The sequence below is a fragment of the Halichoerus grypus genome, chromosome 7 (genome assembly GCF_964656455.1).
Source record: "Halichoerus grypus chromosome 7, mHalGry1.hap1.1, whole genome shotgun sequence".
Classification (NCBI taxonomy): Eukaryota; Metazoa; Chordata; class Mammalia; order Carnivora; family Phocidae; genus Halichoerus; species Halichoerus grypus.
Genome location: NC_135718.1, coordinates 19,355,351 through 19,380,260, shown reverse-complemented (window position 1 = coordinate 19,380,260; position 24,910 = coordinate 19,355,351). Strand labels below are relative to the sequence as shown.

Sequence of the window (24,910 nt, the reverse complement as noted above, 5' to 3'; positions counted from 1 at the left end):
AAAAAAGGCGTACAAGAGTCCTGAAATACCTTTTGTGAAAGGTTAAATAAGCTACGTGGGTATTATACACACGGGAGAGAAAAGGAGGGGGGCAAGGAGGGAGAGAGGGAGAGACAGAGAAGAAAGGCAAGACAGAGGGGAGCACAGAGTATGCTCTTTTCTTTACAAAAGAAATCATCTAGTAAATGTAGAAGGATTGATTCAATCAGAAAACCCTCATTTATGGCTGGTTGTGGCAAGGACCATCAGTGGATGCTGAAGCCACCAGGTGAATACTGGGGAATGGGACACTGACCTAGTCTCAAAGTAGCGTGCCAAAGGTGACTTGTAGCTACAAAGGTAAAGGGATAGATCTACTTTAAGCAAGGGTGGCAACTTCGCATCACCAAGTAATGGAACAAACCGTCACAACGGGCCACCTCTCCTGAGAAATGGAAAATACACGATGCCACTTACGTGGTCTTCTTGATAAAATATTTTAACCTGAACCTAGTAATGAGAAAATGATACAGATACAAATACAGAATATAGAATAGAAATTCTGCAAAGCCTAGAGTCTTCAAAAATGTCAATGTTATAAATGACAAAAAAAAAAAAAAAAAAGATGTGGAAACTATTGTAGGATAAAGCAGACTAAGGAAAATAAAAAATGCAGTGCATATAATGTGTATCTTAGATTTAAACAAAAAAGCAAATATAAAAGACATTATCTAGACAATTGGCAAAATTCACATATGAAGAGAAAATAATACTATATTATGGTATCAGTGTTAAATTTCTTGTGTGTCTTAATGATATTGTGGTTATAGAGAAAAACATCCTTGTTCTTTGGGAGTGCTTGGTGTTAGGGAGGAGCTGTTATGGTGCCTTAACTAGTTCAGCAAAAACAAATGAACAAAAAAGTAGCTATCTGGATCCTGGAAGCTTAATTTGAGACACACATTTATAAAAACTGGGGCTGTGATGATCTTCATGACACACCCTTAAAAACCAAAATCTGAATGGTTGAGAGTAGGGAGGTTATAGGGACACTCAATTATCATAAAAATCACCCTTGATGAGGTTGTTCTTTTTTTTTTTTAAGATTTTATTTATTTATTTGACAGAGAAAGACAGCAAGAGAGAGAACACAAGCAGGGTAAGCGAGGCTGGATCCCAGGACCCTGGGATCATGACCTGAACCAAAGGCAGACGCCTAACCGACTGAGCCACCCAGGCACCCTGATGAAGTTGTTATTGAACAGCCAGCAATAGAGAGGCTGTAAAGACTAGAACATGAGGAAAGAATGCCATCTTATTTATTTCATTTTATTTATTTAATTTTTTTTAAAAAATTATTTCTTTATTTGAGAGAGAGAGAGAACACGAGGGGAGGTAGGGGCAGAAGGAGGGAGAGAAGCAGACTCCCCACTGAGCAGGGAGCCCAATGCGGGCAGGCTCCATCTCACGCCCCTGAGATCATGACTTCAGCAGAAATCAAGAATTGGCCGCTCAACTGACTGAGCCACCCAGGCGCCCCAATTTATTTTATTTTTTTTTAAGAATGTGGTCTTATTATCTGTGCTGTAGACTATGGAAGATTTCTTTTTTTCTTTTAAGATTTATTTATTTATTTATTTTAGAGAAAGAGAGAACAAGCACATGCGTGTGCAAGCCAGGGGAGGGGCAGAGGAAGAGGGAGAGAGAATCCTCAAGCTGACTCCCTGCTGAGAGAGGAGCCTGGTGTGGGGCTGGATCCCAAGACCTTGAGACCATGACCTGAGCTGAAACCAAGAGCCGGCTGCTTAACCAACTGAGCCACCCAGGTGCCCTGCCACTTTTTTTTTTTTTTTTTTTTACTTTTTAAAGAAAATTGAAAGGTATAACAGATGCAGAAAGAGACACAAATCACAAATGTATAGCTTGTTGAATTTCTATGATATATCCAGATAAGAAACAGAACAATCCAACAGCTCAGAAGCCTCTCTAGGGCTAAGACTCAAAATGGTTTGAGGATCACCCAGTGGATGATTTCCACCCACTGTTCAGTTGGCATATTTATTTAATTTTTTTCAGCAAACATGTTTTGAATACTTTCCTCTGTGTCAAACACCCTAAAATGCATGTTGCATTCCATATCACGGTATTCATTCTCAGTATGTACCTGCCATAACAGAAGCTGTTTGTATATTAATATCCTTTTCAGTTAAAGAATAGATGTTTGTTAGGCTTTCACAGTCCAGCTTTCACTCATTCTTGGCACCCTTAGACTTTCCATTAAGGGGATCACAGACTCTCAACTTCCTCCCTTCCCCCCCTTCCTTCCTTCCTTCCTTCCTTCCTCTTTTCTCTTTCATCCTCTCTCTGTGTCTCTCTTCCTTTCTTTCACTTCAACACCCAACGTGTGGCTTGAACTCACCAGCCTGAGATCAAGAGTGGCATACTCATCTGACAGCGCCAACCAGGCACCCCCCAGACTCCCTAATTTTCAACATGCATGCTTCAGGTGGCATTCATGTTACATCTGGTACCAGACGTGAGCATGTGCCTCTGGCTCGGCCAATGAGAGTGTCCCATTTTCTGGCCATAGATGGGTTCGTGAATAGGAACATGATCCAGTCAGAGCCAAAGAGATGTAATAAAGATTTTGTTAGGATCATTGGGTGAGGCACACTCACTTTTCTATTAGACGTGAATGGCGTGGGTGGGGGTGGCATGGGGATGCAGACGTGGAAATGCCGAGAACCATTTTGCTGCTTCTGAAGGGTTACCCCAGCTTCAGAATTTCCGTGGGGTTGGCTGAGGTCTCTCCTGAGACTTGAGCACAGCCCACTTCTCTTTCTGCCCAACCATGCTTCCTTCTCTTTGCTCCCACAAGGATTGATTCCCTAAGCAGGAAACCTGCTGTGCCCCATCTCTGCCTCCGAGGCTGTTTTCTGGGGAACCTAACTTTGGCAGACATGGTGCGAAACACTTCCATAAATTATCCATTCTGCAGATGAGTTCTGAAGGCATATACTATGTGTCATACACCCAACATTGTGACTCTCACGACAGCCCGTGAACCTATGAACCTCACTGTGAGGAAATTGAAATACACAGTAGTTGGGTAAATCATCCAGGGCCACACTGCTAGTAACACATAGAGTCAGGATTTGAACTCGGGTCTGTGTGATTCTAAAGCCAATGTCCCTAATGCTACTGCACAGACGAACCAATAGTGGAACTAAAAACCACCCCAGATTTCCAGATCTTCGGAGGCAACATCTTTGTGCAGAATCCTCCCCGGCCTCCTATTATCACTTGGTCCAAACATCTTGCCTTCCTTGGTGGCCCTGGAATTGGACTTGAGCTCAGCCCTCAGAGGCTCCTCAGGCTGTGCATTCCTTCCTCTGGTTTTCTGGGCTCTCAGATCAAGGGAACGAAATCCCTCAGCTCCCCCCTTTCCCCCAGTCCCTGTCCTCCCTGTGTTACTTTACTCTGGTTGCTGTAACAAAGCACCACCAACTAGCTGGCTTAAAACAACGGAAATGTATTCCCAGGGTCGTGGAGGCCAGAAGTCAGAAATCCAGGTGTGGGCAGGGCCGTCTGAGACGCGGGGTAGAACCCCTGTTAGCTTCTGGGGCTGGCTGCCAGTGCTCAGTGCTCCTGGACTTGCTGCGGCTGTCACGTGGCCTCCTCCCTGGGTAATCTATGTCTAAAGGGCCCTCTTCTCGTAAGACACCAGTCATACAGGATTAGGGCCCACCTAATGACCGTATCTTAACTTGATTATATCTGCAAAAGCCCTATTTCCAAAGAAAGTCACATTCATGCGTGCCAGGGGTTAGGGCTTCAACAGATCTTTTTGGGGGACACAATTCAACCCATCACACCCCCTTAGACATTTCAGGCATGTGTATTTACTCTTCTCCAGGGAGAGGGGAGCAGACTGAAGCAGACATGGGTTGAAAACCCTATCCCTCCCCTATCCTAACAGCACTTCTTCGGGATTCTTTAAGTCATCAGAAGTCAATTTCCTCAGTGAGATGTTCCAAGGAGCAGGCAACCCCCCAGGAACCCCCATCCCCAACAAACCCCCCACCTCCAAAGACCAAACCCAACCATACCCCTCACCCTCTGCACTCTCAGGTGCCCTATTCGCACTGGATTCGGATTTCCTGAGCTGCCTGGTGTGGTGTGACCAAGCAGGTCGTCATGACAGGTGACTCTGGGCCAGCCTGGTGCTCAGCCTCACAATGAAAAGAAGGAAACATTTGTTATCTCCATCTCATCGCTGAGGACAAATGAGGACGGGGAGCTGTTGAAGCAAACCCAAGGGCCCGAGGCTGGCAAAGGGGCAGGACCAGGACCCAAGCCGAGGCCTGGGAGTCTCTTACCCACAGTGTTTTCTTCTGACAATGCTCCCTTTCACCCGCTCATTCCAGATGGTTCCTGCAAGTCTATCCTTTCACCCTGGGGTCTTACATGGAGGAGGTGACTGACATCCTGACTCAGAGCACCTCCTCCTTTCAAGAGAAGACTGTGTATTATGATCACTGATTCCCCAATGTAATCATTCCATTAAAAACAGCCAATAACAGGGGCACCTGGGTGGCTCAGTCAGTTAAGCGTCTGACTCTTGGTTTTGGCTTAGATCATGATCTCAGGGCCATGATCTCAGGGTCATGAAATCTAGCCCCCCCACCCAGTCCACGTCCACCCCACTGAGTGGGGAGTCTGCTTGAAAAATTCTCTCCCTTTGCCCCTCCTCCCACTCATGCTGGAGCTCTCGCTCTAAATTAAATACATAAATCTTAAAAAAAATCCTATTAAAAAAACAGCCAACAACATCTTGTCGAGCCCCATTCATATGACAGATGACACTGGCCTACGTGTTTTACATTTAAAAAATTCAGCTTTATTGAGGTGTAATTGACATATAAAGTTGTAAGATATTTAAAAGTGTACATCGTGGTGATTTGTTGTACTTATACATTGTGAAAGTGTTCTACCCTCTGGTTATAATAACCGCATCCATCAGCTCACATATTTCGTTATCAACTATTGTCACCATGTTTTACATTAGATCCCCAGACCTGTTCATCTTTTCTTTGCTTTTTCTTTTTCTTTTTTTTTATGTAAACTCTATCCCCATCATGGGGCTGGAACTCATGACCACAAGACCAAGAGTTGCATGCTCTACCCACTGAGCCAGCTAGGCGCCCCAAGACCTATTCATGTTATAGCTGAAAGTGTAAACCCTTTTAACCAACCTCTTAAGTGCTTTTTTTTTTCTTAAGATGGTTTACCTTTTGGGCGCCTGGGTGGTTTAGTCAGTTAAGCATCTGCCTTCAACTCCAGTCATGATCCCAGGGTCCTGGGATCGAGCCCTGCATTGGGCTCCTTGCTTGGTGGGGAGCCTGCCTCTCTCTCTCCTGCTCCCCCTGCTTGTGCTCTCTCTCTCTGTCAAATAAGTAAATAAAATCCTAAAGTAAACTATCTCTTTTTTTATTAAAGATTTTATTTACTTATCTGAGAGAGAGTGAGAGAGAGAGCACGAGAAGGGGGAGGGTCAGAGGGAGAAGCAGACTCCCCGCTGAGTGGGGAGCCTGATGCAGGGCTCAATCCTGGGACCCTGGGATCATGACCTGAGCTGAAGGGAGATGTTTAACCAACCAACTGAGCCACCAGGCACCCCCTAAGTGCTTTATATTTAATCCACCCAGTAACCTTACCAAGTGGGCACTATTATTCCCATTTTTCAGATGGAAACACCGAGGCTCAGAGAGGTAAAGTAACTTGCCTAAAGTCATGCCACTAACAGATCATAGGTCCGGGTTTCTAATCCAGCTCCTCTGACTCCGGAGTCTCTACCGAGAGGGGCTAGGCAAAGTCCCCTGCCTGGGGTAGCCCTGGGATGACCAAAGGTGCCACATCAGGGAGTGGCACCCGTCCAGCCCACCAGCTCCAGGCCAGCTGCATGGGTGCCCACTCAGTGAGGTCAGCACATCACAGGCTCTCACTGTTCCTGGCATGCAAAGGCCTCCGGTATTGCCTTCCATAACAGTCACCTGATCCCTGAGCTGGTGGGCAAACAGCCTGAGATGTTTATTCCCTGATGACCAACTGGTCTGACAGACAGACAGCCCCGGTGATAAGAGAAGACAGAGGAGATGATTGGGGGGAGGGGCTGGATGAAGGAATCCTCTGACTCTGAGAAGTGCTGTTTTGCTTGGCTGGGGCCGGGGGTCACACTACCGGCCTCTGAATGACAGTGACATTCCCCAGGGATTAAGCACGCTGTGTAGACGCTGGGTCTCCATGGGGGGTGCTGAGCCCCATGGAACTTAAATCATGCAATTAGCCACCAGCAAACATTTCTCCCACATTCATTTCATACCGGCATCATTTCCCATCCCTCCTCCAAAAAAATTCAGCTGCAACTTGTTTTATAACAGCCCTTATTGTACCCAGCTGCTTTGCTTTCTCTTGGAAATAGCAAAGGAGATCGAGCCATTTTCTGGATCCTTCAAAGCATAGCTCAAAATTCTTCTCCAGGAAGCCATGCCCAGGTAACCCTGCCCTACCCTGCTCTGAGCCCCCTAGGATTCTGAACTCAATCCACAGTGTTGCTTTGTGGCCAGGTACTGAACAAGTGGTGGAAGGACAGAGCTGAAGGCACATGAGCTTGGGGCAGCGATGCTTTTAGGGGAGACGAAGATGCTGATGTCACTCCTGGTTTGGGACAACTGCGTTTCTGTTTAGGGATGATAGATACACCTCGTGGTCCAGAACTTGGATTTTCTGACTCCCAGTCACCTGCTACATGGATTATAACACAACACCTGTGCAGCTCATTAGAAGACAAGGGACCGAGATGGTAAATCACCACCAGCAAGATGGAGGCTAAGCCTTTCCTCGCAGCCAATGAGGGACATGCTCTGTGAGTTGTTAGGCAGAAAAGAACCTCCTGGGTCATGTCCTCACTTTTCCTCAGCTAAAGTTCCCTGACTGTCTCCTTCAAATTCAAATGTGAATCCAGTTCCATGAGTAACCATATTATTTTTAAACAGCATCCTTCAGCCACTGCCTCTCCTGGGTTTTCAGAGAGGTAATCCTTCGTGAAACCAGCACAGGATTTTATTTTATGATTGTTGGAAAACATGTATAGGGATTCCAAGGAATTCCTGTAAATTCAAGTAAAAGATTATGCTGTAGCTCTGAGAGAAGCGCCAGCATAGAGATAAAGCTCAGGGGGGTGGGGGTGGGGTGGGGATGGAAAAGAGAAGTTGGGTCCTGTGGAGAGAGAGACCGAAGAGAGAGATATTAGAGACAGATATTGGAGATACCCAGCCAGGATTTAGTAGAGGAGCATCTGGTCTCAAAAGCCCATTATACCAAGAAGCACCCATGCCACCACGTGGAGTAGTTAAAAGCTCGATCCCAGGAGTAATGAAGACCAGGATTAGATCTGCAGCCCTCCACTTAACAGCTGGCCAGGTGGCTGACCTTCTTTGAGCCTTAGTTTTCTTATCTGTAAAATGGGCGTAAAAACAACCACCTGGTAAGGAAGGTGGTTGTAAGGATTAAGTGAGAAATAGTGTGTGCTTAAGACAGCGTGGCATAGAATAATACTCAAAAAAAAAAAAAAAAGAAGACAACAAAAAACCAAACGCAATAACTGTGATCATTAGCCCCCTGGGGCGCCTGGGTATCTCAGTCGTTAGGCGTCTGCCTTTGGCTCAGGCCATGATCCCAGGGTCCTGGGATCGAGCCCCGCATCAGGCTCCCTGCTCCGCGGGAAGCCTGCTTCTCCCTCTCACACTCCCCTTGCTTGTGTTCCCTCTCTCGTGGTCTCTCTCTCTGTCACCTGTCTCTCTCTCTGTCTCTGAATAAATAAATAAAATCTTTAAAAAAATAAAAATAAAAAATAAAAAATAAAAATAAATATCCTATTAATGTACTAAGTGTTGTTAAGAATTACTAGTTGAAGAAATAAATAATAAGATTTTGTTGTTAGTTAATAAAAAATAGCACGTGTTCAGGGTAAAAAAAATTTCAAACCATATATATGCTACAATAAAATTTTATTTCAAATATTCAAACAATATAAAAAATCACAAAAGGATAAAATTCCTGCTCTGTCCCAATTTCCAGAGGTTATTACTGTTAATAATAAATTTCTTATATAGTTTTCTATAAATATTTTATGATCTTTGATTTTATATACATCGAATCATACTGTTGTGGAACTTAAATTTTCTCCTTAGTAACACATCTTGGAAATTTCTCCCGAGCAGTCCACATAGATTTGCCCCTGTTTTTTTAAGGTCTACATTGTATTCCCTTGTATGTAGGGACCACCCTTGATGTAGCCTGTCCCCCACTGCTTGGCACTATGGTTGTTTCCAGTTTTTGCTATTTTGAACAATGCCACAATAAACTCCTTTGTACCTGGGGCTTTGGTTGTTGCTACACATAAACCCATAGGATCCTGAGCCGGAATCAAGAGTCAGATACTTAACTGAGCCACACAGGTGCCCCTATGCAATTTTAATGGATGGTACCAACTCACCTCCAAAGGCGTTGTAGCAACTGACATTTTGACCCATAGTGTATGAGAATGTCTGTGTTCTGCAGATTCACCAGCTCTGAGTGAAAATTATCACACTTTACAATCTAGTAAGTAAACTGTTATTAAAAAATAACAGTAATAATAGACATATATGGAGTAGCAGTACATATTAAGTGATCTCATCTGCAAAGATGAATGTTTACAATCACCACGGAGAAGTGGGCTAGTTCCCCTTTGAACAGAGGACAGGGAGGTTGCAGGGACTTGGACCAGGGTCTGAAGATTTGCTCCACTGTTTATTATCCCAGTGACCTTGGCCACAGGTTCATCAAGATTCTCTGTCTACAAAAGGGTGATATTAAATGAGATAAAGCATGAAAAACCTCCTAGAACTAGTGTCTGGAGCCCAGTAAACATTGATTAATATTAGGAAGCAAGCGAGAGTGCTAGAGTCCCTGGCAGGTTTCAGAAGGACCCGACTCATAACAGAGACCTGGGTTCTATTTCCCTCACCTGACTACTACCTTGCCACCCTGCTTAGTTTCTTTGAATTTTCTTGCCTGTAAGATGTCAATTTGGATCCTTCCCATTCATTTGCTGATCTGGAGAAATGTGAGTGGGGAGTTGAGCCACCACGCAGGTGGCAATTTACACGGACTGGCAGAGACAGGCAGCATCACGGCAAAAGAAGGCGGGTGGAATCTCCGCTCCACATCTGTCACTGAGGCAGCAGAGAGAAGTCTGGGGCCAGATCCACCTACCTGCAGTCCTGCTTCTGCCCCTTAGAAGCCAGATGAGCTGGGGCAAGTTCCTGCAGCCATCAGAGCCTCAGTTTTCTCAATTCCAAACATGGATAACAGTAACTACCTCATGCGTTATCGTGAGTATGAAGTACGAGTCTATGAAAGCACTTAGCAGCTGACCCCTGTTAAATGTTCAATATATTCATAGAGAGCAAAAAGTCTCACTGTCTGATCCTAGCTTCCTGGCAGATCAGGAGGGACAGGATGCTTCCGCAGAGTGGAACAAAGAGAAATGTTAGCAGCCCTCATCTCCCAGTCACGCTCTCCATTTGTCAAGGTGACTCACACAGTCCTTTTTTCACTTTGGTATAACTGTGAACGCGCCCTGGTGTGGTGGTGGGGGTGGTGAGGGCACAGGCAGACAAAAGCAAGACTGCTAGGGTTTCTTAAATGGCTGTAACTCCAGCTGGGGATCTCTTTCATTCTTCCAGGAAAGAAGTGAGAAAACGTAAATTAAAAAATATTTTTCATCAGAACTGCTTAATACACTTAAATGTTTGATTTGCAAAGTGGAAATGCTCATTCGCTGCTATCCTGGACAACACTGTGTGGGGATTGGAGGGAGAACATGAACAAGCTTTGGGTTTTTGCTACAGTGTTTCCCTCTTGGTTTGCATCTGCTTCAATTCAAATTTCCGATACGATATAACATATAAATTGCAAATATTAAGCTCTAAATGGGATTTCTGAAAAACACCTTGTGAATTATTAATTAAAATTTTTTTATTTTGAAAATTTCAAATTTACAGAAAGGATGCAAAGAAAAGCCCAATGAATACTTAGATGTATCCACTGTTATTATTTTGTCACATAGGCTAATACATTATTTTTGAGATGTGGAGAGCTGCATTCATATAATATGGTCTCTCTCTCTCTCTTTTTGCCAATGAAAGAGTAATAGGCATGGATATAGTTATATCAATAGTATGACTCCTAGATACTCAGCTTCCTGAAGTTTGAGATCTGTTTTTCTATATGGCTGTAAGGTTGGAAGGTAAGGGATCATGTTTGTAATAACTGCTGGATTGATACTTCCCACACCAAATATGCAAGATACATGACCCCTAAGTCCGTTATCCACGGTGCAAGCCAGGTCTCATCACTCCCAATTTACATATTTGGTAACTGACACTCAGATGTTGAATCACTCCATTGGTAAACTCAGGTTTGTCTTTTTGACTACACATCCCTTTTGGGGGATTCTCAGAAGGACATTTTAATGACAGCATATGGAAAGTTTTAACTTGAGTTTCTGGTAGAATTGCAATGTTAATTTCAGGTAATTCCTTCCACTAAGGTGGGGTTGGGGAGGGGGGCAGTGGAAGGTGGAGTTTTATGGAAACCATAGTCAGGACTTTAGTGATAGAAACCAGAAACAATAGGGGCGCCTGGGTGGCTCTGTTGGTTAACTGAGGTCGTGATCCCAGGGTCCTGGGAGGGAGCCTGGCATCAGCTCCCTGCTCAATGGGGAGTCTGCCTCTCCCTCTCCATCTGCCTCTCCCCCTCCCCTCATGCTCGCTTTCTCTCTCTCAAATAAATAAATAATAGGTTAAAAAAAGAAAAAAGAAAGAAAGAAGCCAGAGATAATGACCTAACCCCTAAGCCTCAGAAGACTCTTTTTGGGATGGCCTCTTACTAGCCATGTACTGTGGGACAAATCGCCCTGACGCCTCCTCATTTGTGAAATGGAGACAGGAATCAATACCTCGTTACCTGGGTTTTTGGTGAGACTCAATTTTTATGAATTTTGACGATATTTATTAATACAAGGAATTGGCATATCATTTTATTTGTAGGAGAAGGAGGGAGAGAGAAAGGAAGGAAGGGAAACTGGATAGGACATTTTTATCTGTAGGAGAGAGAGGGAAGGAGGAGTAAAGATCTAGGTAGGATGGCAGAAATCAAGGGAAGCTTAGTTTCCTGAGCCTGGAGGGGGAGTTGACAGAAACTCACAGTCTGGGGAGAGAAGAAAGCATCTTTCAGGGAGTTCCGTTAGTTGCCACGTTCCAGAGAACCCATCCCCAGAATGTTCCTTCATGTGGCTGAGGGAGGAGGAGGCGTGGGCTTTTGAGACCCCGGCAAACTTCTTTCCAGACCACGGGGCGCCCTGGCCTGCGCTCTGGCTTCCAAGGTACCCAAAGGACGCTTTTTCCTTGTTTCCCCGGGGCGGCCAATGTCAGGATTTAGAAAGCTAGTGCGCCCAACGCACGGTAAGGATCTTCTGGATAACCACTCTCCGTGAGCTTTGCCCAGCATCTAGATGTTTCTGCGCCACCAGGTGCCTCCCCAGACCTCGGGCCAGAACATTAAGCTGCACCTTGAAGGGTAGCTCCTTAACGCAAGCTGCCTGCGCCCACGCGGCGGGCCGGGGTGTGCAGGTGTGCAGGTGAACTGGCGCGCGCCGGCGCTCCGACAGCGAACCGAACTGCAGAAGCGGTGACGGCGGCGCGAGGTAGGCGAACTCTCTCCTTTTCATCCTTTATGTGTCCACTAAGATCTCGCCGATAAATAACAAGAATAAAACGTCTGCTTGGTTTTGTCTTTGCGCTCCCGGGATCGTAGCGGCTCTTTTAGAGAATAGAGAAAAATGAAGAGAAACCACGGCGGCCCCACCGGCTACTTCTGGAGACCCCTGAAATCAGCAGCTGGAACTGCCAGTTTGGAGAGCCCTCCGGCCTGGTCATCTAAGACCCGGGGTAACAGGTCCCCCCGAGCTGGGGGAGGGTCCGGGCTTTTCCCCCCCGCCGGGTCGGGCCCTTCAGCCAAGAGTGGCGCTGGCCAGGCTCCAGACGCGGGAAGGTGCCAAGCCCCGCTCACTTCGCATTGGGGATGTGCGCGGACGGCCCGGGCGCGCTCTGTCCGCCCCTCTCGGCAGGAGGGCGCGGTGCGGCGCGCGCGGTCCCCGGGGACAAGCCCAAGGCCGCCAGGCTCGGCGGGGAGGCGAGAGCCCCGCGGGCGGCCGCCGGCCGGTGTGCGTCTCGCCGCCTCACGCAGTTGCGCTGCGCTGCGGGGAGCCGGGCCGGGGACCCTGAGCGCGCACGGCGCCGGATGCCGTGCGCCAAGCTGCCTCTTCGCTCGCGGCGCTCGGGGTCGGCGGGCAGAGCTACCCGGACCACCCCGGCGCCGAGCAGCCCCCGCGGGCCCCCGCGGCTCCCGCCGGACGGGAGACGCCCCCCGGCCCCCGCCCCCGCGTGGCCCGGCTGGGCTGGCGGGAGCGGCTGGAGGAGGAGGAGGAGGAGGCGGCGCCGCCGGGACTGCCTCCTCCCCGCCCCTCGCGTCTCCTCCCCGCGCCACCGGGAAGGACGAGGGGACTGGGCACGGGGACCCCGGCCAGTGAGCGCCCGTGCCCCGGGGCCGCCCTTTGCACGCGCTCTCTCGCCTCGAGCCTGGGGCCGGTGTCGGCTCACATGGTGTTGGCCGCAGCCATGAGCCAGGACGCGGATCCCAGCGGCCCCGAGCAACCGGACAGAGATGCCCGCAGCGTGCCGGGTGCTCCGGCGCCTCCCGCGCCCCCCGCGCCCCCAGGCCCGAGAGGGATGCAGCCGCCGCCGCCGCCGCCCCCAGCCGGCCTACCGCAGATCATCCACAAGTAAGAGGAGGGAAAGCGGAGAGGGGACCCCGGGTGGGCTTGGGGGACACGCCCCGGGCGCCCCGCTCCGTGCCTTCATCTCTCGCGTCGCTGCTGAGCTTCGCGCGGCCGCCTTGTGTTTGAAGTTTTCTTGTCCTCTCTCGGCAGAGTCGGTGTCATTCTGGCTGTTCGTGAGGTTGGGGACAGGGAAGCCAGGTTATTTGGGGAAAATAATTTTGTTTTTCCTTATCCCCTTTCTCTTCAGGGACGTTACTGGATATTTTGAGCTAAAGTAGCTCAAACTGGGGGAAAATGGCCCAGAGAGTATGGTTCATCTTTCCGGTCCCGGAGGCCGCAGGAATGTATGGAGAGCCGGGTGTGAGTGGCTGCGCGCCCGTGAGGGTGTGTAAGGAAAAGACCACCACGGGCAGCCGCCCTTCACCGTGGCCCTGGAGTAGTCAGCCCGTGGCAATGGGTGGAAAGGATGGAGAGGGTTTGTAAACAGCACATTTTGCTTTGCCCCGAAAGAAGTGTCTGTGCTTTTCAAGGAGGCCCTTGCGGGGAAGAGTTCTTAGCCGCGCCACCGTTGTGCATGAATGTTACCATCTTGATTCTGGGGCTGTGCGAATCTTAGGAGCTGGCCTTCCCAACGTCTGAGTACGTCGGGATGGTCAACAGGCTCTGAGAAGGTCTTTCAGCCCATTTTGGGGGGCGTAACAGTAAAACAGGGATGTGTTGTTGGTTCTTTGGAGATTTTGTTTGATAGTTTAAGGCCTAGAATGTTGGTTTGTTTGAAGGATCTTTATTCTCCTGAAGGCTTCCCTCAGCTTGTACTGAAGTCAAAACCGGTTTAAGAAAGTGTAGGAAAGTCTGAATGATGAATGCTTGGGTGAAATTGATGGTGCTGGAGAAAAGCACTAAGTACAGAAAATCAACCGTATGGGGGGGGGCAGCGCTGCTGTCTGGATGCTTTGAGTTACATAAACGTTTGAAAATGCAGTAAGAGGAATAACCAGTGATGGGTTGTAAGTGGAAGTAAATGGCACTTAAATACTGTTTTAAAGACTGACTTTAGAAAGAATAGTGAAAATTCAAGTTTGACATAAAAAAACGCCGGCATATTTCTGAACAAAATGGTTCCCCTTTTTTGACTAGTGGACTGCTAAAGTTTCCATTTGTGACAACTTTCTGCTTTAATTCGATTTTATCTGACTTTCAACTACTAACAAGTTGTTAACTACTTGAACATGGAAATAATTTAGATTATTTTGTTCCTATTGTTTTGCAAATTATTTAAGCTAAGATTTAACTAAATATGGACAGTTTAAGTACATCATTACTTAAAATGTATCTTTAGTTCTTGATACAAATATAAACTAACAGAGAAAAATATATTTAAAACCTAAAGTTTCTTTACTTAAAAAAAAAACAACTAATTGACCAATTACTAATTGGAAAACATCTAACGTGCTACTGGGCCAGTGTTTTGTGGCTTGAGATGAGGCTACCCATTAAATTTATTGAGTTTGCTTTGGTACTGTAATCACCATGCATTTTCCTGTCATTTCCTTTTAATTAGGAAAAAGCTGGGAATTTTATGTTCACAGAAATATCTTTGTAGATAGGGGTCTGATTTACCCTGTTAGCCCCATTTTGAAAATTCTATCTCTGGAATATCTTACTTTAGTAGATAAGAGCTTTTCAAAGATGTCCCCTTCTGTCAATGGCCCAGAATGGAGACTTCAAGAAGCGCCTGATGGCTCTGCCTCGTTTTGCATTGGTGACAGATCAGTGTTCAGAGGCCAGGTTGAAGGCCGGTGAATGTGCCCATGGAATTGGATGTTTGTGCACTTATGTTTCAAAAACGTTCTTTATGAGGACGATTTGGGGTTTGGTCCCCTCAGAACCCACTGAAATTACGCTGGAACCAGGCATAACATGGCAAATGTTTTGCAGGTCCATCTTCAATGCGCTGAAACTTGAGCAGGTTATTTTAAAACTACATTTGCATAATTTAATCTGAGCAACCATTTTTAATGTAGTTATGAGGTGCTGTTTGCGTCAGCCATCTTTGAGAAAACCTAGTGGGGAGATTGCCCTCAGCTGCAGAATCAACTGCCCGCATTTTGATTGAGAATTTTGTGAGCTAGAGCTTTGGATAAAATTCTTCTCGGATTCTTTGGATAAAATTAATATGTGGATCACATATTAAATACATTTTATTGGGGAACCTTTGTTTATTCTAGCTATTTTAATGAGGTCATTATGTAATTCGTAAGAGAAGTTTTGAACTCTTTCAAAATGATGACGATATCAATCTTTTTCATGTGCATAGTGTATAAGGATTACGAGAATTGTTTTCACTTCTTAATGTCCTTGTTCATGGTTTTCATTTATATCGGCTTGCATTTTGGATAAAGTCAAGGACTATGATAAAATAATAGTCATGATCATAATAAAAGCCTGTTCCTGTTAATGTGTGTCATATTTGGTCTTGGAAGAACTGCTCTATACTACATTTAAGTAGCTAAACACATGAAGTATGAGGACGAATAATGAGACTGATTTTGATACTTGTTTTATGGATGCCAGTCTCTGTACTCAGGAAAAATGCATCAAAGTTAATTTCGGTAGGGTACTTTTGTTCTACTCAGGTATACTTAATTTTCTTATTACTGCGTTCTTAGTTTCAGTAAAGAATTGCCCATGACCTTTCTGCTCCTATCAACCCCTGACTCCTGGCCAATATTAGCATCACCTATAAAGATTATCAGCCATGTTTAGACATAGAACTAGTATTTTGTAAGATCTTTGTTTTAAACTTGTCTTCTCTGAGTTGGCCAATGTGAAGGTATTATTGGGTCAGATGTAAAGCATTGTGTAAACCATGTGGGCAGTACAAAATATAAAATAATATAAATAAATATAAATAACTTAAGAGGAGATTTAGAATGAGCTTAGGAAATCAGAATAATTTGATGACTTAAAATATATATATTAGCAGAAGTAAAACAACATTGACTGATGTGTTTTGGTGAATGTTTTATAAGGACTAACCTCCTTAAACATTCACAATATTTTATTTCCAAAAGTATTTTGTTTTAATTTTGTGCTTTCAAATCAAACCTAATTCTTGATTCATGAGAAGTTATTTATTAACCTTGATGAACAGCAGAAATGAAAATTTAGGTTGTAAATTTTAAAACTTTCTTCCAAATGGAAATAGAGTCAGTCAATTCTGTGTGAAATATTGAAGTCAGTTGTCAGATGCAACTATAAAGTGTCACTGCTCATGGTGAAAATTAACCAAACAAGCACACACACCTTTTGTGAGGCGAACACATAGGTGATTTTCCTAAATTATTTGACTTGCGGCAAAGTATTACTATCTATTGCATGATATCAGATTGTGCATTTGAGTATAGGTGAGTTATTTTATTTCCTTTCCAGATTATTTTGATAAGCAATGAATAAAAATCAACTATAAAAATAGAAAAGGTTTTGGTTTAGAATTGATATCGAGTGTCACCCGCACGTGTTCATGACTTAGGAGGGTATAAATCCAACTTTGATTTCTTAAGGTTATAGTTTTCTGCATTGCGTAGGACACGGGCTGACTGTTTTCAGAGCAAAGGCTCCCCTGATTCAGTATAGAAAATGTTACAAGTACTCTGCTTGCAGATAATTTTACAGACACTCTGCATTTGGAAGGAGCTCCATGTAACTCTCAGGGAACAACGTGGAGGCAAGCTGTGTAGGATGTCCAGGCACTTTGATGGGCATGCTGACAATTACATCCAGAATCGGGGAGGAAATAAGAATTTTCCAAAAACGGACATTACCTCACACTCATACTTGGTCCTTTTCTGGAAAGAGGATGGAATTTCTAACATCTGTGCCAGTTTCTAACATCAGTTTGAGTCCATTTTTAGGGAAAACAAGGATACACTTGTAGAAGGAATTTTGAAAATTTTGAACACAATCTTAAGCTGCACGTAGGACAAGTATTCAGCAGGAGAAAACATCTGAGAGGATTAAGTGTTTACCCAAAACAGGAAAGGAGAGAGTGAGTTCTTTCCTTAGCATTCTGAAAAGTTTCTTTGCTTCTCTAGAAAGGTATTTTTTTCTTAAAAAATTTTGCCTTAAAGTTTTTGTGATAAGTATTTTTAGATAGCAAGTATAGCCATCCAGTTATGAGTTTTTTTTCAAATTGCCAAAGAGATCAGTATTATGAAATGTAGTACATTATTCCCATTAGTCATGGTAAATGCCTATACACATGGTGAACACAGAGCTCTTCTAATGCCAGTGCTGGGAGGGGGGGAAGGAAAAAAATTATCACCCATTTTATTCTTCTGTCTACTTATTCTTTTGTTACCTCCTTAGCAGTTTGTCAGATTAATAATTTTAAAAGCCCAGATCGGTCTGTTGGAATGAATTCTGATCTGTTAAGATCTCTTTGCCTGTCCTTATAGGCACCAGGGGGGAAAAACCCCACCAGGCTTGACTCACAGTGAAATGAGCCCACATTTTCCAGTTTCTCTCTCTTTCTCTGATTTATTTTTCTTGTGGCTGCAGGTTTCTTGATTCCAGTTAAACTAATATTTCTTCCCTGCCCATAACAGCTAATCCTTAGGTAAACAAACCAGTATAGTCCAATTCACAGCACTGATAAACAAGAATCTAAAAAACGTTAGGAACTGGGGTCTAACTGAGGGATAGAATTAAAATGGACTGAACTGAACACGGAAAGCAAGAATGGAAGAAGCTTGAGAAAGTGGACTTAAAACTCCAGAGAGATACTGGGAGGCAGGGCACCCCTCTCCCTTCCTCCACCCTGGTCCCCCTGCCAGACAGAAGCTTGAAGGGGTCTCCTGTGTCACAAAATGCCACTTAATCTGATTTTTATTTCCTGCCACAGTAATTATCTTGTTTAGGATGGTCTAACTGATATGATCTTGTATATTTTAATAGGGAAGGTTGCTGTGGATCCACAGCTGGTGTGAGTGACTGGTAGCTGTATTTAGAATTAGTGCGTTGAAAAGTTTTGCAGAAAGTAAAGTGACCCGTATTCCAGAATCAGGGCAAAGACGGTAATTAGTGGTTTGTACAAGGGAGCAAATGACAATTCCCTTTCTGGTTAATGAAGCTGGCTGGATCTTGCCTGATATGTGTGATAGACTGGAAGCCTACTATTGCTTGTTCCCGCCAGTGGGAAGACTGGGAAATCCTAACTTTAATTAAAAAGGCACATTTTTGAATCAGGAATGTGAATTTGGCTTCCAACACCACCTACGGGGTATTGGTGGTAGGCTGATATTTTGCCTGGCTCAATGGGTGGTCACTTTAAATTCCACCCAACTAAGGTTTCAGTCTTCAACACTTACAGGCAGCAAATTTGGGTACAAGTCAGCACTGTCCACTGTTTGAGGAGGAGGTGGAAGGGAAGGCCACCCCCCCCCCCCAGTATTTTGGATATGACACGTATTTCCATCTAATATGATAAAGTCTTTATAGTGGCAGAAGTTATAGCCAAGTTAATTGATCTTACTCTTTCCTACAGTTCCTGCTGGATTTTATAAATAAGTCCCCTGATGGTTTACAAGGCAACTTTTCCAACTCACTGACAGCACCTCTGTCGGGGAGATGGTACATATTCATGTGACTGTACTTTATGAGCAAAAGGAGCCGTTAAACAACTTGCATGAGGATGTGTTAATAACTTGCAGTTCAGTTTGGACAATAAATCTTTCCATGTGTTCAGAAACAAGAGGCTGGGGGTCATGCATGTGTTTAAGCGTGGTTGTCACCCCATGAAGATAGTCTTCATGCCACGTTTCCCTTCTTTAATGTGGGTATTTGCTTTAAGGGTGCACCAGGGCCCTTTGCTGCTGTCCTTTCTAGGCACCTGCTTTTTCCCCATCACGGTAATAACCCATCAGTTCTCAGGTGCCCCTTCCCGCCCAAACCTGGAAACCTCCACTCACGGTGGGCTGGACATCTTAAAATACTTCTCTAATTTTGCAGCTTGTCTGTAGGTTGTCTCCCAAATATGTTTTTGGCTCTTACTAGATCTGCCTTTAAACCTGACCTCCAACATTATGAAGCTAAAGGAGTAGACAAGGTAATCTATACAGTATTTTAAAGAGGTTTTAATTCTGCTGAGTTACTTCCTTTAGTTTACTTTGAATTTGTTAATGAATAAAATGATCTAGGATTTGCCTGGTGTAAAATGCACATCCTTGCTCTAAATTAATTATTGGGTCTCTGATGAAGAGGGTCAGAGCTGAAAAGAAAACCCTGGACTGGGAGCGAGTGCCCTGGACAAGCCCATTAACCTTCTTAATTCAGCCTCTCCAGGGATTGGAAATGATCAATGGCAGTCTCTTCCAAGAATAAAATTATGTGACTCTCCAGGAATATTGCTGAATTATCATCAATGTAGAATGCTTCCCCTCTGCTATACATCTGATACAGAATATATCCCGGATCAGTTACATTTAGCCATGGGTATAGTACATGCTTGTGAGACTGCTCATACATGAAAACAGCAATGATTATGAAAAGGAATTAAATGCTTCCTCTAACATTTGCAAAGCATATTTGGATCAGTGTTACAATTTTAAGTCAGAGGGGCCCCTGGGTGGCTCAGTCGTTAAGCGTCTGCCTTCGGCTCAGGTCATGATCCCAGGGTCCTGGGATCCAGCCCCGCATCGGGCTCCCTGCTCAGCGGGAAGCCTGCTTCTCCCTCTCCCACTCCCCCTGCTTGTGTTCCTGCTCTCGCTCTCTCTCTCTCTGTCAAATAAATAAATAAAATCTTTAAAAAAACTTTTTTTAAGTCAGAAAAGTAGATAGAGATGTCAGTGAAAAGACAAACATTTTATGCTGTTTGCTGATCATTAGAAATTTTTAAAAAGAAAAACAGTTATTTTGGAATGTTAATTACTTGGGAAGGTTGAAGTGACTACTCGAGTTTGCAAAAAGTGAATACTCGAGTTTGCAAGTAGAGTTTTCAATGCGGGAGGCAGATGCAGTTATTTTCATTTGTCTAAGTTGGATTGTATTCAGCACAGTTTGGTGGGACTGTGTTTGGCGATGGTATTGTTTTCAGAAGCACGAACCGTAAACAGGATGTGCGAGTGGCCTTTGGGGCCCGGCTGCGCGGGCTTGGAGTCGGCAACCCTGTGGCGCGGGCAGTGGGCAGCCTGGGCGGCAGATACTCGCCCCGACCTTGCGGCCGAAAAAACACTTTGCGGAGAGATCATGGGTGTCCAAAAGCTGAGCCTCAGGTTTCTGTGTGGCCTCCTTGAAGAGACCAACTGTTGTTTGCAGACCCTCCCACGGACTGGGTCTCCTCTGCGCCCTGCGGGCTCGCACTAGCAGCGTCATCCATAGACTGCCCTTATGGAGAGCCTTTATTTGGTACCTGAAAAGATATTTTTTTAACCTTCTGCATAGAACGGGAATGCGCTGTGTGATTCAGTCTTGATTTGTAGACCTAGGGTAAATACATAATGAGGATGGAACATAAGGATAGTTACTGCAGCATTGTCTAGAAGAGCAACAAATTAGAAACCATGTGAAAGTTTTCCAGTTGGGAAAATAAACTGTGTGCATGTAATTTCATTATCTTATATTTATTAATATGGAACATAAAATAATATGGAATATAGTATTGTTAACTAAACTAAAAATGACAAACAGCATGTACACCAGGAATCTCACAATTAAAAAAAATGTATGTGGTTGTGTGTGTGGGAGCCCACAATTCCGGAAAACCACCTAAAGAACAAATATAAAGATGCTAACAGTAGTTCTAATTCTAGGTGATTCAGTTATAGGGTTTTGGGTTTTTTTTTTATACTTTCTACTTTTTTTTTCAGTGAGTATGTATTAATTTTATAATCAGCAAATAAAACTTTCTATTTTTAAAAAACAAAACTAGGAATAGACATTTCATATTGGCATTACACTATCTTTAAGACAGAACTGCCCTTTTGTGTCTTAGACTTTAGGCCTGGAAGGCATCTGAGGGCTGCTTTAGCCCAGCCTTCCTGTTTTTCTAGGGAAGGCAAGTGAGCATCAGAGAAGTCAAGTGAATTATTCAAGGTCACACAGCAAGGGTAGTGGTAGGTTGTAGGAATCCTCACCTCTCTGTCTATTGCGTTTTCTGCTAGGCTTCCCTTTTGTGTGCCTGGAGTTGGGCAAGGAAGAAATAGGGAACATTCATAAACTCTCCATTTATCAACTGGCTCAAGTCTGCTCAGATCCCCCCAAAGGGACTTGAATAACATCCTTAGGTATGTTATTGCCTCCCCATTACCCCCTGCCCGTAGGTTTTTCTGTAAGTGGCAGTAGACTGGCCTCTCCAGAGCATCTCATGCCCTGTTCCATCCGGCCAAACAAGCCGGGCATCACATTTTTTTTTTTGTCCCTGAACTATTGGAAAGTAAGTTGCATAACTGTAGCTCTGTTATTTGAAGGAAATTAATCTTAAATAATTTTATCTAATGAGCACTAGACTTTTAACTTTTTCCATTTGTCAGAAAAATGTCTCCCAATAGCTCTTTTTAAAACCCCCTGGCTCAGATTCACAAGTGCATTTGTTTATGATGTCTTTTTAAAATTAGCAACTGTACCCACCTTTTTCTGTTCTTCATGACGAAAGACTCCAGGCTAGTTGTCTTGTAGAACGAGCCATGATCTGGATATGTGTATTATTTCCTCATGACGAGATTTAGGTTAAGCATTTGGGCCAGGATCTGCAATGGGTGCTGTGTGTCCCTTAAGTTTGATCTGTTGGTTAACGAGGTCACCTCCAGACCTCCCCATTGTAACGGGACATTTTTCTCTTTGTGATTAGAGAATACTCACAGTATGAGTAATGAGATACTGTGAAACGCTCTGAATATACTGTTTCCCAACAAACTTTCACCTCGTGGATTTATCTTTTTTAAAAAATATATTTTATTTACCTTTTTATTTATTTATTTATTTATTTTTTATTTATTTGAGAGAGAGAATGAGATAGAGAGAGAGAGCATGAGAGGGGGGAGGGTCAGAGGGAGAAGCAGACTCCCTGCCGAGCAGGGAGCTGGATGTGGGACTCGATCCCGGGACTCCAGGATCACGACCTGAGCCGAAGGCAGTCGCTTAACCAACTGAGCCACCCAGGCGCCCCTTTATTTATCTTTTTAAGTAAGCTCTACGTCCAACGTGGGCTTGAACTCATGACCCCAAGATCAAGAATCGCGTGCTCTACAGACTGAGCCAGTCCGGTGCCCCTCATGGTTTTATTTTTTAATTTGACCATATTTTTAAAAAGTCCCTTCAGTGAAATGTGGAACTGAGATGATAAATTAATATTACTTTAGAATGGATTAGTTCGGATATATAGTTTAAATCAGTTGGCCTTGCAAATACGTGTGCATTTTACCAGCCCCTGGATATTATTGGAGACTCTGGATTTTTCTAATCCTGACTTGCTAGGAACCTAACTGATGGGCCAGCCACTTCCCACTTAACCTCTGCGGCAGGCCTTTTGTCACGGGCTGCAGTACTATTTAATGTCCATACAGAGGGAATACAAATCCCTTTTCATGCTAATGGCATGAATGGGTGCTAATGTAATTTTTGCTAGCTCACACAACGTTTTAGGCGTCCTCTTGAAGCTAAGTCAACTCTTTGCAGAAACCTTTTATCTTCCTTTTCAAAATCACTCTATGAAGCGGACTTTAAAAATGACTGATGACTTGCCCTGGAACCTAAACTGGGTGAGTCCTGGAGCTGGTCTGTGACTACTGGTTTGTTCATGCTTTTCAGATTTAAATTACATAGCTATTTTTGCCTCTTCCAGATTGGTACTCTTATTTTCATGCACAAAATATGTATGGGTGGGGAGAGTGGTGTGGAGTAGTGAAAAGAAACAAGAGCAAGCCTTCCCTATGTTCTAGAGTCAGCTTTGCCACCACTAACTAACACTGAGCCTCAGTGTTCTCATCTGTAAAAGGGAACAATAGTAAAGTGAGTAACAACTAGCATTCGTTGGGTGCTTCCTGGGTGCCACCTACTATTCTAAGCACCTTTTATATGCTAAATCCATTTAATCATTTAATCAGTCTATAATCCTGTGAGGAAAGTACTGTTATTCTCCTCATTTTACAAGTGAGGAAGTCAAGTCAGGAACTTACCGGGACTCAACAAAACTAAGAAAAATAATATTTACGAAACAACTGGTGGTATGAGGCTGGGTGAGAGAATGTTCTGTAAATTAAGATCATATCCTCTCTATGTGAATATCTGTGTCCTCAAAATAATTTCTAGAAAACCCATCATTGGGGCGCCTGGGTGGCTCAGTCGTTCAGCGTCTGCCTTCCGCTCAGGTCATGATCCCAGGGTCCTGGGATCGAGCCCTGCATCGGGCTCCCCCCTCAGAGGAAAGCCTGCTTCTCCCTCTCCCACTCCCCCTGCTTGTGTTCCCTCTCTCGCTGTGTCTCTCTCTGTCAAATAAATAAATAAAATCTTAAAAAAAAAAGAAAACCCATCATTTACAAAGAAAATATTATAGAAAAAATTGCTGAAATAAATCTGAAGTAGGTCAAATTGAATTTGAGTTAAACTAAACATTCCAGTCAGAAACATTCTTTCTTGTTTCTTTTTCCCTTTTTTTCTTGTAGCTTTAAGTGTGCCTTTTGGTTTAAAGTGAAATCCATATCCCAGTTTAAATTCCATTAGCAAATCGGACTCTGGCATTTGATTTGCTGTCTTACTCTGCTTATTATGCATGTTAGGCTAGACCTGAATGTGATGCTCACAGAGAGTATATAAACACTTATAATCCTCTCAGCATGTGCTAAAATCATAACAGATACGATAGTTTGATTCACAAAGAGAGCGTCTGCCAAGTTCTACCACACCATTTTTAAACCAATTCAAAAAACCAGGATTCAGCAATGATTAAAGTATCCTAGGTTCCTATAAATAGCAAGAAGAATTCCTGACTTGAAACGTGGCAACATCAAGCTTGCTTAGTCTCCAGCAGACATATGGTGAATGGTTTTAGCAGACTTGGTCACAGGTGTCCTTTTGCCTTAAGACACCATTGTGTGCAGAAACCAGACTTAATAGAGTCAGTGAGTTAGGAAAGGATTGTTTGCTTTTGACCTGTGAAAGGTTTTACAGTAACGATCCTTTAAACAGTGAGTTTCTCAGTGTATTTCAGATAAAAATTTAATCAGTCTAACAATTCAGAGGTCCAGTGATAAGTTTTAAAACACTTTTTTGTCTTTTTTTAATTTATAGAGGTATAATTGAAATACACAGAGCTGTACATGTTTAAAGCATCCCTCAAATAATCAAGATAATAAAGATTTTTATTACCCCTGAAAGTTTTTCATACCTTTTATGATTTATCCTTCACTCTTTCCCTTAATCCTCTTCCCTCCCAGGTAGCTGCTGATCTGCTTTCCATCACTGTAACTTGAGTTTTTGCATTTTCTAGAATTTTATACAAATATAATCATAGTTGTTGTTGTTTTGACCTGGTTTCTTTCACTCAACATAATGATTTTTTAGGAAATATATGTATTTTTTAAATTGTGACAAAATACACATAGCATAACATTTACTATTTTAGCAATTTTATTTGTTTAATTTATTTTTATTTTTTTAAAAGTAATCTCTATGGGGGTGCCTGGGTGGCTCAGTCGTTGAGCATCTGCCTTCGGCTTGGGTCATGATCCCGGGGTCCTGGGATTGAGCCCTGCATCGGGCTCCCTGCTCTGCGGGAAGCCTGCTTTTCCCTCTCTCCCTCCCCCTGCTTGTGTTCCCTCTTCGCTGTGTCTCTCTCTGTCAAATAAATAAATAAAATCTTAAAAAAAAAAAAAGTAATCTCTATGCCCAATGTGGGCTTGAACTCACGACCCTGAGATCAAGAGTCATGTGCTCTACTGACTCAGACAGCCAGGCACCCCCATTTTAGCTATTTTAAAGTGTAATTCAGTA

General features: G+C 43.9%; 1 protein-coding gene across 1 annotated transcript in view; it reads left to right on the top strand.

Moving 5' to 3' along the window:
• Positions 1-12,746: 12,746 nt before the first annotated feature.
• Positions 12,747-24,910, top strand: part of RBM20 (RNA binding motif protein 20) — a 178,110-nt gene continuing 165,946 nt past the window's right edge. Inside the window, exon 1 of the mRNA XM_078076844.1 lies at positions 12,747-12,928. Coding sequence (XP_077932970.1) covers positions 12,747-12,928 — 182 coding nt within the window. The remainder of the gene's footprint in view (positions 12,929-24,910) is intronic.